Below are 14,597 nucleotides of genomic sequence, written 5' to 3' on the forward strand. Positions count from 1 at the left end.
CCTCCACCTTACCAAACATGATATCCTTCTCCAGCGACTGGTCCCTCCTAACAATATGTCTGAAATATGAGAGACAAAGTTTGGCCATCTTGGCCTCCAAGGAGCACTCTGGCTGTACTTCTTCCAAAACGGCTCTGTTGGTTCTTTTGGCAGCCCATGGCACTTTCAATATTTTCCTCCAACACCATAACTCAAAAGCATCCATTCTTCTCCGGTCTTCCTTATTCAGTGTCCAGCTTGTGCATGCCCATGAGGTGATTGAAGACCCCATGGCAGGTTATATTATTGCAAAGAAAGGCACTAACGAGTCTCCCACAATCCTCTCTGCTTCTCAGTGTCGGGGCCACACAGAACTCAGACACCATGTGCTCACAGTTAAGGAGTTTATTAGGGAGGTTAACAGATTACAAGGCAGGATCACAAGATGCTCAGGGAATAGTTGTGTCAATCAGGGCAGCCTCTCCTCAGCTGTGCCCACAGGCAGGCCTGTCTCTGCCTAGGCATTGTAACAAAGCTCTTTTAGGGCTGCTGATAAATCCTCACAGGGCACACCACTCTATAGTATAAGCCTCCGCCTGAAGGCACTTGGCTCTACCTCTGAGGATCAGAAAAACTAGCTCCCCTATTTAAGTGTCCGGAGACACCCACTCTGCAAGCCAGCCTCATGCCTAAATCCACTCTGTTTCCCTTGTTCCGTGGGCTGAGAAGCTTCACCACTGTGTCTCATGCTCTGGCTCTTGGTTCTACTGCTGATTCTCTTCTGCCACTCCTCCGGTGTCTCAGTTTTCTTCTGTTCCTGAGTTGAAGCGGGGTCAGTACACAGGGATCTTGGGGTCCAAAGGATGCGCTCCATTCCTGGCTCTTTTTTGAAGGTAGTAAGATTTCCACCCCCTCATTTTATACCAGCGCTAGAGTTCCAAGTTTTTATAATCACCATGAACTCTGTTAACAATCATTCACAACTGAATCATATCATCATGTCAGTAGCATCTCCCACGTTCTCTTACCCAGACCCATCAGGAAAAGAGTCATCTGGTGGGAGTCACAAAGACTAAGGCTAGAAGATATAAATTAAATAATCCATGGCACCACAATTAAGGTAGGCCATTACATTTCATTAGGAATGCCCAGATAGTACAAATGATTAACATTTGCTTGGCTGCTCACCAGAAGGTGAGAGGGTTGATTCTACCCAGAGGCACTGCAGAAGAAAGACCTGGAGAGATGCCTCTGAAAAATCGGCCACTGAAAACGCTGTGGAGCAGAGTTGACACTCATGGCATTGCCAAGAGTGGAATCACTGGACAGTAACTGGTACTGGTTTTAATGCCATTACACATAGATAGACATTTTAAGTATTAAAAATCAAAGATGTGACTCTGAGACCTAAGACGTGCCTGACCTAAACTATGGTGCTTTCGGTTGCATCCTAAGCACATGAAAGCTGGACAGTGAATAAGGAAGACCAAAGAATTGATGCATTTAAGTTCTGGTGTTGGTGAAGAAGATTGAAAGTACCACGGACTGCCGGAACAACACTCAAATCCGTCTCAGGAGAAGGACTGCCAGAATGCTTTTTAGAAACAAAGATGGCGAGACTTCATCTCACATACTTTGGACATGTTATCAGGAGGGACCAGTCCCTGGAAAAGACATCATGTTTGGTAAAGTAGAGAATCAGCAAACAAAAGAGGAAGACCCCCAGTAGGATGCACTGACACAGTGCCTGCAACAATGGACTCCAACGTCAACAGTTGTGAGGATGGCGCATGACTAGGCAGTGGCTTTTTGTTTCAACTTTTTATTGTGAATTGAGGGAAGGTTTGCTGACCAGATCACCAGTTTGGCATTCAACAGTTCATACTCACTTTGTGTTTAATCTCGCTGATTTCAGCTCCCTCAGCGTAACAACACTTCTCCACTTCCTGCCTGCCTGTATTTCCTGTTTCCATTCCTCCTCGTCTCCTAACCCTCCCGAACTTTGTCCTTTGATAAATGCTCCCTTTTGATCTCAAATGGTTGATTCTAAGTATGCCTACCTCACTAAATGTTACCATCTCCCTTGACCTATCTATTGTTGGGTTGAAAATTAAGCCACGGGAGTGAGTTCAGTTCCAAACCTGAAGGTATCTTAGGGCCATAGTTTCTGGGGTTCCACCTGTCTTTTTCTAATCAGTAAGCCTGTTTGGTTTTATGCTTCTGCAAGGCTACTGTATTGTTCTGTTGTACATAGGGTCATTGTGAGTCAAAACCCACTTGAAAGTACCTAATGAACAACTATATGGCGTCAGGGTATGGTTGTGTAGGATAAACACTGGACTGCTAACTGTAAGGTTGGTTGTTCAAACCCACCAGCTACTCCTCTGAAACCCTATATAGGGTCACTGGGAATTGGAACCAACTCAACAGCACTTAATAGCAACAACATATATATATACTGCATCTCATCTGAGTACATTATTGAAGCTTATTACTTTACATTAGGAGTCCTGGGTTGTGTGAACATGTAACCCATTCAGCTGCTAACTAAAAGGCTGGTCTTTCAAGTCCACCCAGTGCCACATCAGAAGAAAGGTCTACAACATTGGAAACCCCACGGAGCCCGGTTCTACTCAGACAAACACCGGTGGCCCTGAATCAGAATGAACTAGAAAGCAGTTGATACTGATTTTCATTTCATTCCATTACATCCGTTCCATCTCATTAGACTATATTATGAGACGTCATCTGCTCTACCCCAAACCCATTGTTTTTATCACATGGAATTACTTCAGAATAGCAACTAGACTCACCTTTGGCCCACAACAGGGAACCATAGACCAGTCAAGCCAACACACAATTTGCCATCACAGTGGGGGAGGTGATCCCAGTACTCCATCCCCCACTATCCACCTGCTGGTTGCTCTCACCAGCCTTGGAGGGTGTTTGGAGGCTGGGAGAGGGCTGGATAGAGAAACACGCCTTTAAGAGCCCATGTTCCCCCTCCCCCCTTTCCCTGGAGCAGGTAATCGAAGAGCTACGCAAGTTACTAAACTTCTACGAGAAGCAGGAAGGCGAAAAGCTGCCATTCTTGGGGCTGGCTCTGAGCTCCCGCAAGAACCTGTGCATTCACCCCGAGGTGAGTACCCATTCCTTACCTTGCCCCTGAGTCCCGGAGTTAGGAAAGATGACTCTTTCCAGCCGGGAACCTGAAGTCCCCAGACCAGGAGAGCAACTTGGGGCCTGACACATAATCTCTTTCTTTCTCACCACATTCTGACTCGGCCTTCATGCTCAGACCAGCACACCTCCTACAGAGAGCTTTCCTGCTTCTCCCCAGACTTGGAGAGGCTGAAATAGCAGCTCCTGGAGTCTGCCAGACCTGGTTTCCTGGCTCTGAAACTTACTAGCCATGTGCCGTTTTCTTTCCTTTTTTTTTGAAAATAACATTTCATTGTGTTTTTGGTGAAAGTTTTACAGAGCAAGTTAGATTTCCATTGGACAATTTCTACACAAATTACTAAGCAACATGGGTTACAGTTTTTACAATGTGTCTGTACATTTCTTTTATAGTTTTGCATAAGTCTCTAGTCTTCTCTGAACATCTATAAAATAGGTTGGGGACTGTGGCTGATTTTTCGTTGAATTCTGGTAATTCTGTTTCCAGGATTCTAGTTTCCCTTCCCATTATCGTCTCATCTTTGCTTGAGAAAACCATGTACTTTTACTTTTTTGGGATGGCAACTCTTGGAAATGGCTAATGGGGTATCAATTTCAGGACATTAGTGTAGAACAGTGGGTTCAGTTGCTTACCCTACATTGCCACACTAGGAGTCCTCAAAACCCCTAAGGAGTAGTTTTATTCCATTGCTGGAGTCTTGGCAGGGTGCTGTAGGTGGTTCAAACCCACCAGTCACTCCTTGAAAACTCTATACAAGCTTGCTGTGAGTTGGAACCAACTTAACAACATATGGTCACTAGAACCGTGGTGTGGCGCTGTAGGATCAGCTCTGGTAACTGCCAAGTTGGCATTTGAAACCCACCAGCCGCTCTGAGAAACCTATTGTTAAGTGCCATTGAGTTGGTTCCTACTCATAGTGCCACTGTGTATAGGGTTTCTGAGGAATGGCTGGTGAGTTTGAACCACCAACCTTGTGATTCAAACCGACCTTGTGGAGCACACGTGCATTAACCCAAAGAAATCTGTGCAGTGCAGCTATTAGTCGGAACCGACTCAATGGCACATAACAGCTGGTTTGCTCTGAGTCAGAATTGACTCAATGGCAGTGGGCTGTTGTTTTTTAGAAATCCCTGAAGTAAGAATAACATCCTAATCTAACTGTAGTTTTAATTCTTCTGTCGCTTCCCCATTCTCACCGAACTGTGCACTTGTTATGGAAACAGGTGACGCCTCTCCGCTTTGGGAAGGATGTGGATGGGAAATGCCACAGCCTCACGGCTTCGTATATACGGGCGCAACACCAGCAGGACCCCAGCCTGCCCAACTGCCGCTTCTATGAGGTGCGCAGGAGTGGGAGTACGGGTGGGAGGGGAAGAGCAGGGCCACAGGGCAAGGGCCAGGACCACCTGGTGCCCCCCCCAGCCTCTGTAACCCTGAGCCCCCTGTCCCTAGGAATTTGACACCCACGGGCGGCAGGCACCCCTCCCTGCCGGCATCTACAATCTGGATGACCTGAAGGCCCTGGGGCGGCGCAAGGGCTGGTGCCCATACTTCCTCGCCCGCTACTCGGTGAGGAGGCTGCTGGGAGCCAGCAGGGCTGAGGGGTGAGGGCTGCTGGCACAGCTCTTGTCTCTGCCTGTCTTTGTCTGCTTGTCTGTCTGTGTGTGTCTGTCTCCTTTTTCCTCTCTCTCTCTTATGTGTCTGACCTGTGTGCCAGTCTGTCTTCTGTCTGTCTGCTTGCCTACACCCATGTGCTTGTATCCATCAAGTCTCTCTTGTCTGCCCACCCCCACTCTGCCTCAGCCTCAGCCTCTCTCTGTCTGTCCTATCCTCACCTCATGTGGTGCTGTGGTGTACCTGAGGGACTACAGAACCCAGGGTTGATGCTGGCTGGGCAGCTGGGATAACCCTGCTCCCTGACCACCAGATCCTACACGCCAACGTGGTGGTTTATAGCTACCATTACCTCCTGGACCCCAAGATCGCCGACCTGGTGTCCAAAGAGCTGGCCCGCAAGGCTGTTGTAGTCTTTGATGAAGCCCACAACATTGGTAAGGAAGGCGTTGAAATGGCAAGGTGGGCCCCCTGACCCTCAGACTGCTGTCCCTGCACCTCCCACCCCTGCCTGAGCAACCCTGCCTTCTCCGGATCCCAGACAACGTGTGCATTGATTCCATGAGCGTCAACCTGACCCGCCGGACCCTGGACCGCTGCCAGAGCAACCTGGAGACCCTGCAGAAGACGGTGCTTAGGTGGGGAGCCAGCCTGGTGCCCACTTCGCCCCCATCCCAGGGTCCCCCAGTTCTTGCTGCCCTTCCCACGCCCCGCCTCCCACAGGATCAAGGAGACGGATGAGCAGCGTCTGCGCGAAGAGTACCGGCGCCTGGTGGAGGGGCTCCGTGAGGCCAGTGCTGCCCGGGAGACTGACGCCCACCTGGCCAACCCGGTGCTGCCCGACGAGGTGCTGCAGGGTGAGCTCCCACCCCGCCCTGCCGCCCACCCGCCACTGGTTTCCCATGCCCGCGCCCGCAGCTGCTGATCCCGAGGTCTCCCCGGCAGAGGCGGTGCCCGGCTCCATCCGCACAGCCGAGCACTTCCTGGGCTTCTTGCGGCGGCTGCTGGAGTACGTCAAGTGGCGGCTGCGTGTGCAGCACGTGGTGCAGGAGAGCCCACCCGCCTTCCTGAGCGGCCTGGCCCAGCGCGTGTGCATCCAGCGGAAACCCCTCAGGTGCGCCGGGCGGCGTGGGTATCCCTCAGTGGGGCCTTGGCCTGCTTGTCTGTAGACTGGGGTCATCTTGTCACCAGGAAGGCTGGTCCACTTTGAGGCAGGTACATGGAAAAGTGAGAGGTGGTCCTGGGTCTCCTGGGTGGGGGATTGGAACCCACTAGTGGCTCCAAGGAGCTCTAGTTGGAAACTACCAGCTGTTCCGTGGGAGAAAAATGAGGCTTTCTGCTCCCGTAAAGATTTACAGCCTCGGAAACCCTGTACAGGGTCGCTATGAGTCGGAACCGACTCCACGGCACATCACCACCACCACCACCACCACCACCACCACCACCACCACCAGTGGCTCCAAGGAAGAGAAGTGTGGCAGTGTGTTTCCTTAAAGATTTATAAAAAGCCACAACACACTGTCCTAGAGCCGATTCCACTGCTCTGGAGTAGCCTCAGCCATCCTATATATAGAAACAGATAGAACTGCTTCATAGCACTTGCAAGGCTATAAATCTTTATGGGAACAGACATGACCTCAGGGTTGGCGGCCCAGCACTTCATCCACTGCACCACCAGGACTCTTTCTGAAAGGTGATGGCCTTGGAAACCTTCTGGGGCAATTCTGCGCTGTCTTTAGAAGATCACGGTGAGCTGAAATCAATTCAGTGGCACCTACCTACGGCAGGTGCAACTAACTCTCAAAGCCTGGCAGACATTATAGGTAACCAACAGGTAGTTGTTGAAGGAATGATTTGATTGATGTAAGTCTTACTTAAGTTTGGATTTTGGCCTCTCAGAGGAGGACCCCAGTGACGTAAACAGTTAAACATTCAGCTGCTAACGGAAAGGTTGTCGTTCAAACCTATCCAGCAGCTCTTTGGGAGAAAAACCTAGTGCTTTTGTACAGGTGGCAGCTTCGAAAATCCTGCAGAGCAGTTATACTGAGTCACTGGGTCACAAGGGGTCTCAGTCAGACCCCAAACAACTACAGGGTGCAGGAGTCCCCAGGGTCTCAAAATGTCCCCTGGGGACTTGCAGGAACTGTTGCCACCCCAGGCCACAGTGGGAGGGGAGGGGGCAGGATTATTAAGAATCCGCATGGGTGGCCCTGGAGAGAGGGGCTCCTAACAGGAGTTGGGGCTAGCACCCCAGGGCCCAGCAGCATGGGAGCTAGAGGGAATGCCTCAGACCCTCTTTCCTCCTGCCAGTGCCTCTCACTGGCTGAACCCCTTCTTTTTGGAAGCACTAGGGAAAGGAGTCCTGGGTCTTGGCTGTAGGGGTTATCCCCCAAACCTGGGGCACCGAGCAAAGCTGGAGTAGGGAGGTGGCCAGGGGAGGGAAGGGTGCCTGTAGTTTTCCTTTACTGTTTTGCGTAAAGACTCTGGTCTTCTGTGAACCCTAGTTTTCACCTCTGTAAAATGGGTTGGAGGGTGGGGGTGGCCATCATTCTTTTTTTATGACTTTGGTGGTAAAATGAGAGTCACTATACAAGTGACTGTATAGCACTAGTGACAAGCTGGGCACACTGCTGTCTGTCCCTCACTGCCTCCTCAGTCCAGTGGGAAAGTGGGGGCTGGTGGCAGTCATTGTCCAGGGCCATGTAGCAGAGAAACTGAGGCAGGTGAGGGACAGTCATTGCCCAGGGCCATGTAGCAGTGAAGGCCCCCCAGCTGCTTTGTCCCTAGGAGTTGAAAAACCTGCTGTGTGAATTCACCTGTGTCCCCACTGGATCAGAGAGGTGTGTGAGGGAGTTCAGAGGGGACCCTGGCCCAGCCTGGGGGTCAGGGAGAATTTCTTGGAGGAAGGGATTCAGTTGGGACAAGAAAGAGTGGCTCCCATCCTTCAACAAACTTGTGAGACTCAATCGAGAGGAGACATGAAGTCATTGTAAGAGGGGAATCCTGGCAGGCTTCCTGGAGGAGGGGCCTGTGAGGGAAACAAAGGGATGAGCAACCAGCAGACCAAGGATGTCCACGCCTCCTTGTTCTCAGTCCTTAATGAAACAGCCCTTGAGCACTCAGTTCCCAGCCGGGGACTCAGGTGACACAGCTGTCCTGGCCTGGCCCTCACCAGCTCCCAGTCCAGTGGAGGAAACAGACCTGCCCCCAGATAGTGATGCCCCAGAGTGGGCTTGGGTTTGGGTGCCTGGAGGAACCCAGAGGGAATGTCTGGCCCTGCCAGTGTGTGTTGGGGGTACAGAAAGCAGGTTGGAAGAAATGAAATGTGGAGGGCAGATTTGAACAGTGAATATTCACCCAATTCCCAAAGCAGCCCCCCAGCCCTGTACCGTGACCTGCTCACGAGATGTGAGAGCCTGTAGTGTAGGTAGCTGCCGCTGTCCCCCCAATACACTGCGGCTGCGCTTCCCCATGGGTTCTGATTATCTGACAGCGTCCACATCACGGAGGGTGGAGGTGGTGCCTGTGGGATTGTGGGTACGGTTGTAGGTCTCTCTGAAGCCTTCGTGGCTTTGAGTGAAAGCATGGCTGTGAGGTAGGTGATGGAGTGTCCCTGCGAATAGCGTGTTTCTGTGTGGAACAGAGTAGTACTCCACACAGTGAGGACAAGAGTGGCTAAAACGGCGGTTCCTGCTTTTGTGGCCACCCATTCCCTGGGAGACAAACACACTTCCTCCTCCATCCCGCACCCAACCCTGCCTCCTCCCCCAGGTTCTGTGCTGAGCGCCTCCGGTCCCTTCTGCACACCTTGGAGATCGCTGACCTGGCCGACTTCTCTCCACTCACCCTCCTTGCAAACTTTGCCACGCTCGTCAGCACCTATGCCAAGGGTAAGCTCCCTATTGATTCACACTCTAGCTGGAATCAAAGATCCACGGAGTATAGACTCTGCAGGGTCTTAGCTTGAGAGTTTGTGCTTGATTTTGAGGGCAGTGGGGAGCCATAGACAGTTCTTGAGTGAGTGAGCTGCATGCTCCAATTTGTATTTTCCAAGGCTCCCTCGGGTTGTGGAGTGGAGAAGGATGGGGCAAAGGTGTGCGATGAGGCTGGAGATCACTGAGGTCAGCTGACAATTTGGGTTGTGTGTCAGTGTCCTGGGGCTGTCCACAAACCGACAGGCTGACAGTGACTCAGTTCTGGAGGGCAGAGGTCTGAAATCCAGGTGTCTTTAAAGGAGGTTCATCCCAGCCTCTTCTCAGCCTTTCATGGTTGCCAGCAACCCTTCGCATATCTTGGCTTGTCGCTGCATCTCTCAGTCTCTCTGCCTCCATCTTCCCTCCCTGTGTGTCTGAATCTCTCTTAAGGACACCAGTCATTGGATTTAGGGCCACCATAATCTGGTATGGGAGTCCCTGAACCACTTACCAAAAGTTTGGAAGTTTGACTCCACCCAAGGTATCTCAGAAGAAAGTCCTGGTAATCTTCTTGCAAAAAAAAAAAAAAAAAATCAGCCTTTGGAAACCCTGTGGAACACAGTGGTATTCTGATATACAGGGAATCACCATGAGTCAGAACCACGTTGATGGCGGCTCATATTATGTTTTTGGTAAAGGTTTCCACAGCAGGTCTGTTTCCCATGTCCAGTGCAGTGACATGGGTTACTGGGAGCATTCTCATGTAAACAGTTCCATGATTTTCATTCTGGTGGTTCCTTTTCCATTTATCTGGTTTCCCTGTCCCCTTTTCTTTGTTTTAAAGTCATTGTTGACCATTTGGTCTCATATAGGTGATTATTTTACCGGAGCACAGTCCTCATGGGTGATGCGAATTGTTTTGTGAGTCCATCTGTTGCTTAGCTACAGGATGACCTTAGGACTAAGCTTTGAAGAGTGTCTGTTAAGGTTTGGAGAGTATCTCAGTAGTAGTCTTGGGAGGCCGTTAGTGTCAACTAGCATGACCTCATCTTGACTGGACTACCTCCGCACAGATCCTGTCTCAGAAGCAGGTCACGTTTACAGGTGTCGGGGGTTAGGGTATATTGAATTGACTCCACAATTGCATGGGATTGAGTTAGTGTTGCTGTTCCCCAGGGCCCTCGGGAGCCATGGCAGATGGGTCAGGGTCTTTCAGCTTTAGAAAGACTCTGCTGGCCAGGCCTGAGCATGAGAGGAGGGGCCTGAGCCAGGGTGGACCATGGGGGCATAAAGAAAGGGCTGGTGTGGAGAGTGATGTGGGCAAGATGCTGAAGGGGGCACACCTGTATGTGGGATGTGGCCTGGGGACGGTGAGGAGGATACTGAGGTCTGTAGAGTCACAATCCATAGACTTTCCCAGCCAGTGCCCCTGCCCTTTCTCTGCTCTGAGCTGGTCCAGGGTTCAGGCTGATTCCCAGGGATTACTGTTCTATGCAGGGAACTAGCTCAGGTCCACGTGATGTCCTGTGGCAGGGTGGCCTTAGCAGGAAGACACTTCACCCTCCCTTTCCTAGGGCCAACTGCAACGGGTCCTACGGGTCCGTCTGTGTTCATCTGTCTGTCCATCAACCCTGCCCCATCTCCCTTTCTGACTTTGTTTCTCTCCTGTCTTCCCACTTCCTCTCTACAAACAGCCATGTCCTTCTACCTGGAACATTCTTCCCCACCTTCCTTGCCCCAAAACTGCCTTCTCCCACCTTTCAGTTCTCACTTCAGTGACAAAGTCTTCTCCTCCAGGAAGCCCTCCCTGATTATTCCAGGTCCACTCTTCTGGTTTTCCAGCCCTGCCCCCCCATCTGTGTCATCACTATCAGGGGACAGGGCTGTCCCCATCACTGGGCTGGGAGCCGGGAGGGCAGCAGGTTTGAGGCTCTCTTGGTCACCACTATGTCCCCAGCACTGCCCAGTCCAGGGCCAGGCAGAGGACTTGACGATTTTTTGGACTGAGTAAAAGTGAAGGTGTAAATTAGTTTTGTTCATTTATTGATTCAACAAATGGGTCAGCCCCAGCCCTGGGGAAGGTCAGAATCCAAGACAGGACCCCATTCCAGTCAGCCTGGGACTTTGGGTCCAGGAAAAAAAACAGAGGGCAAAGATACAGATCACAAAGGAGGTGTGTCGGCAAGCAGAGGACAGTGTCGTGAACAAGCAGCCATATTGCTGTGTGGGATGACCTGGGAAGGCTTCTGAGGAGGCGACATTCGAGTTATGTCCCCAGTGGCCACACAGCTGCCTCAGGAAGCTTTGCAGGCAGTGAACCAGCAAGTTCAAAGGCCCTGGGGTGGGAAGGGACCTGGCAGGTATGAAAGGACAGGCGGAAACAAGAATAATGGGGTAGCATGGCCTGGTCTCAGGTGATTCCAGACCTCAGAGGAACGTGAGGGAACTTGGGAGGGTGCCGAGCAGTGCAGGTCGTCACCTGTCTCAGGACTAATGATCCCTTGGGCCACCACCATGAAGGGACATAGGGGTGGGAGCTGAGAGGAGGAGACTGCAGTGGTCCTGTGGAAGGGACAGGTATGCCAAGGTAGTTGGGGTGGGGAGGGGTGGTCCAGTTGAAGATATACTTTGGAAAAGAGCTAACTGCCTCGTGGCAGAAGACTCAAGGCTGTGGCCCCTTGCAACGCTGGGAGAGATTGAAGAATGAACTGGGTGCGCTCTGCTTGGGGTCCCCCATGAACATCAGCTCAGCGTCAGCCCTGGGGAGAAGCAGCCAGGTTGGGGTGTGTTCGGGATCAGGTGCTTGGTCCCATTCACTGTTGGGGACACCAGCAGTGGTGGTAGGGGCTGGACATTATGCCTAGAGAGCAGCTGTCTCGTGACCCCTGTAGGTTTCACCATCATCATCGAACCCTTTGATGACAGGACCCCGACTATTGCCAATCCCATCCTGCACTTCAGGTGAGAGCCAGTCCAGTCAGGTGGGGCTTTGGGAAGGTCCACAGGGGGTGGGTCCACGCGCCCAGCCCTGGCCATTCTTCACAGCTGCATGGACGCCTCGCTGGCAATCAAACCTGTCTTTGAGCGTTTCCAGTCTGTCATCATCACCTCTGGGGTGAGACTCCCCCTCCTGCCTGCCTAGCCACCTACTCACTTCCCTGACACCCGCACCAGACCCGCTGAGACATTTCTGTCCCCCCACCCCAGACACTGTCCCCATTAGACATCTACCCCAAGATTCTGGATTTCCACCCTGTCACCATGGCAACCTTCACCATGACGCTGGCCAGGGTCTGCCTCTGCCCCATGGTAAGTGGGGAAGGGTCTTGAGTGGGAGCAAGGGGTCACCATGCCTCCCGTGTCTTCCACTGGGGATTCAGATCTGGGCTGAAGTCTGCTTCTCCCAGTAGACATGACTCTGCAAACCTCAGTTTTCTCGTCTATAAAATGGGAATGCCTCTTTCCAGTCCTCCAGAGCCCTCAGGAAGATTAAGTGAGCTACGAGGTTTGAAACCCTTCTGTATGTAACCCAGGGCCTGGCATAAGGTTAGTCAGTGTCCTGGTTAACTTGTGACCTTGGGCAGGTGAGTCACGTTCTCTATTCATTCCTCCAGACAGAGCAGGTAACAGAGTAGCTGAGGGCTCCTTCGTGCGTTCAGTTCCATGTAGAGTACAGAGAAACACTGGCAGATGATTGGCTCTCACACCTGGGCTCATGGCACTGCTTTGCTTACCTCTTTTGCTCACTCCAGATCATCGGCCGTGGTAACGACCAGGTGGCCATCAGCTCCAAGTTTGAGACCCGGGAAGATATCGGTATGCTGCTGGACAGGGGTGGTTCATCTGGGTTCCGAGAAGGGAGGGTATCAGCCCGTATGAGCCAAGTCAGGCAGCAGGGAAATCCCTCTCCACACTCCACATTGCACCACTCCGAGTTTCATTTCTTGCCCATGGTACATATCTGTCATGGTTGGTGAGCTTCCCACCCCATTCTCCACATTCAGGGACCCTCCACCAGGGGCACGTCGTCTTCGTGCTCTAGCGCTGCTAGGGCAGAAATAGCACTAGTTGGGTGAAAGGTACTTCCAACGCAACAGCTGGTTCTTAACTGCTGCTGTATAGGGTTTCTGAGGAGCAACTGTTGAGTTTGAACTGCTGACCTTGCAATTAGCAGTCCAATGCTTATCCTACAGGGCCACACCAGGACTTCTCACAGTTTTAGGAGACTCACAGTCTGAATTCAGGGTGGTGGCTCTGTCTGCTCTCGGGGAAGGTCCTTGTCTCTTCAGCCCTGTGTCCTGGCTCTGTGGAGATCTCCATGTGGCTTAGCATCTGCCTTCCCCCATCTCTCCTCTCACTTGATCCTTTAATCTTCACTGTATCTCAAGTCCGGAGTCCTGGTGTGGCGCTGTGGGTTAATGCACCAAGCTACAAAGCTGTTTGAACTGCAAGGTTGGCGGTTCAAGCTCGCCAGCTGCTCCTTGGAAACCCTACACAGGGTCGCTATGGGTTGGAACCGACTTGATGGCACTTCACAACAACAGCAACAATATATCTCAAGTCCTGGTGTGGCGCTACAGGGTAATGCACAGGACGACCACAAGGTCAATTTGAACTGTAAGGTTGGCAGTTCAAAGCTATACAGGGTTGTTATACAAACTGAACAGCACTTAACAACAACATAGCTCAAGAGATTTACTCGAGATCTGCCTTGTATTAATCCTGTCTCATTCCATCACAAAGAAAACCTATTTCCAAATGGACTTGTAACCACAGGGAGGGGTTAGGAATCACATCACGACACATAGTTTGGTGGGGACACAGCTTGAGGCGTAACTCTGAGGCAGTGTGACGTGATGGCTGTGACCATGGTGATGCGGTTTAAAGGACATGGACCTTTAAACATGGTCCTCTCACAAGGACCCTGCCCGAGGAGTGATATGTGGCCACCTCTGCCATTGTTCCTTTGGCTGGGGCAAGTCAGGCTCACTAGAGGGCTGCAAGGGGACCCTCCCTGCAAGGGCAAGTTGAATACATGTGAAAAGCCTTAAAGGTGACCTCAGTGAAGATTCTGGGACCCCTAAGTTACAAACAGTGCGTTAGACTGGAAGTGGGGGCCCAGGATAGGGTCCAACTCATAAACCCCCTCACAGCGGTGATCCGAAACTATGGAAACCTCCTGTTGGAGATGTCCGCCGTGGTCCCCGATGGCATTGTGGCCTTCTTCACCAGCTACCAGTACATGGAGAGTACCGTGGCCTCCTGGTATGAGCAGGTGCGTCCCCCACCCCACTGCCCCCTCCCTTCTGGCCAGTGCAGCATATAAGATGTACACAGATAGCTTCTGTGACCTGTGGGCCCCTCCACCCAAGGGGGTACCTCAGGAGAGGCAACCACGCCTCTTTGTCCCCTCTCATCTTTTTACGGAGTTGCCCCTTATCTATCCCGGTAACTGTTCCTCTTGGTGAGGAGACCCCTGAAGTAGTAGACTAGCTGGATGCTGTGATGGTCACAGAAGATTCTAGAGAAGTCAGGCTGGACAGAGACTCCAGAGAGCCCTTTCTGAGTTAGTGTGTGGACAAGGTCAGAACAGGAAATGGCTCACCACAGCTGGCAACGAGCAGGACTTAAGGGAGAGTGGGCATCTCAGTCTTCTGCTTTTGAGCTCACTGAGCCCTGGTTCTTAGGTAGGTCAAAGTGAGGTAGGTGTGAGGTGAGAGCATGAGGGAATGCGGGGGACAGAAACCTAGAGGTTGGCCTTGTGTTCAGATGCCCACCCCAAAGCCTTTGCTCCCGGTCCTTTCCAGGGCATCTTAGAGAGCATCCAGAGGAACAAGCTGCTCTTCATTGAGACTCAGGATGGGGCTGAAACCAGCGTGGCTCTGGAGAAATATCAGGAGGTGGGCTCT

General features: G+C 51.8%; 1 protein-coding gene across 2 annotated transcripts in view; it reads left to right on the plus strand.

Annotated features, from left to right (window-relative positions):
* The window catches only part of ERCC2 (excision repair cross-complementing rodent repair deficiency, complementation group 2), a 19,806-nt gene that overhangs the window by 3,534 nt on the left and 1,675 nt on the right, over positions 1 to 14,597 (plus strand). The window contains exons 5-18 of one of the 2 annotated variants that reach the window (XM_006871338.1): positions 3,005 to 3,118; positions 4,384 to 4,500; positions 4,613 to 4,729; positions 5,088 to 5,211; positions 5,316 to 5,412; positions 5,498 to 5,631; positions 5,720 to 5,888; positions 8,546 to 8,664; positions 11,580 to 11,649; positions 11,734 to 11,803; positions 11,896 to 11,997; positions 12,441 to 12,504; positions 13,842 to 13,963; positions 14,496 to 14,588. In XM_006871338.1, coding sequence (XP_006871400.1) covers positions 3,005 to 3,118; positions 4,384 to 4,500; positions 4,613 to 4,729; positions 5,088 to 5,211; positions 5,316 to 5,412; positions 5,498 to 5,631; positions 5,720 to 5,888; positions 8,546 to 8,664; positions 11,580 to 11,649; positions 11,734 to 11,803; positions 11,896 to 11,997; positions 12,441 to 12,504; positions 13,842 to 13,963; positions 14,496 to 14,588 — 1,512 coding nt within the window. The remainder of the gene's footprint in view (positions 1 to 3,004; positions 3,119 to 4,383; positions 4,501 to 4,612; positions 4,730 to 5,087; positions 5,212 to 5,315; positions 5,413 to 5,497; positions 5,632 to 5,719; positions 5,889 to 8,545; positions 8,665 to 11,579; positions 11,650 to 11,733; positions 11,804 to 11,895; positions 11,998 to 12,440; positions 12,505 to 13,841; positions 13,964 to 14,495; positions 14,589 to 14,597) is intronic. The other variant, XM_006871339.1, reaches the window with a different exon arrangement.

This window comes from Chrysochloris asiatica, unplaced genomic scaffold, assembly GCF_000296735.1.
Source record: "Chrysochloris asiatica unplaced genomic scaffold, ChrAsi1.0 scaffold00168, whole genome shotgun sequence".
Lineage (NCBI taxonomy): Eukaryota > Metazoa > Chordata > Mammalia > Afrosoricida > Chrysochloridae > Chrysochloris > Chrysochloris asiatica.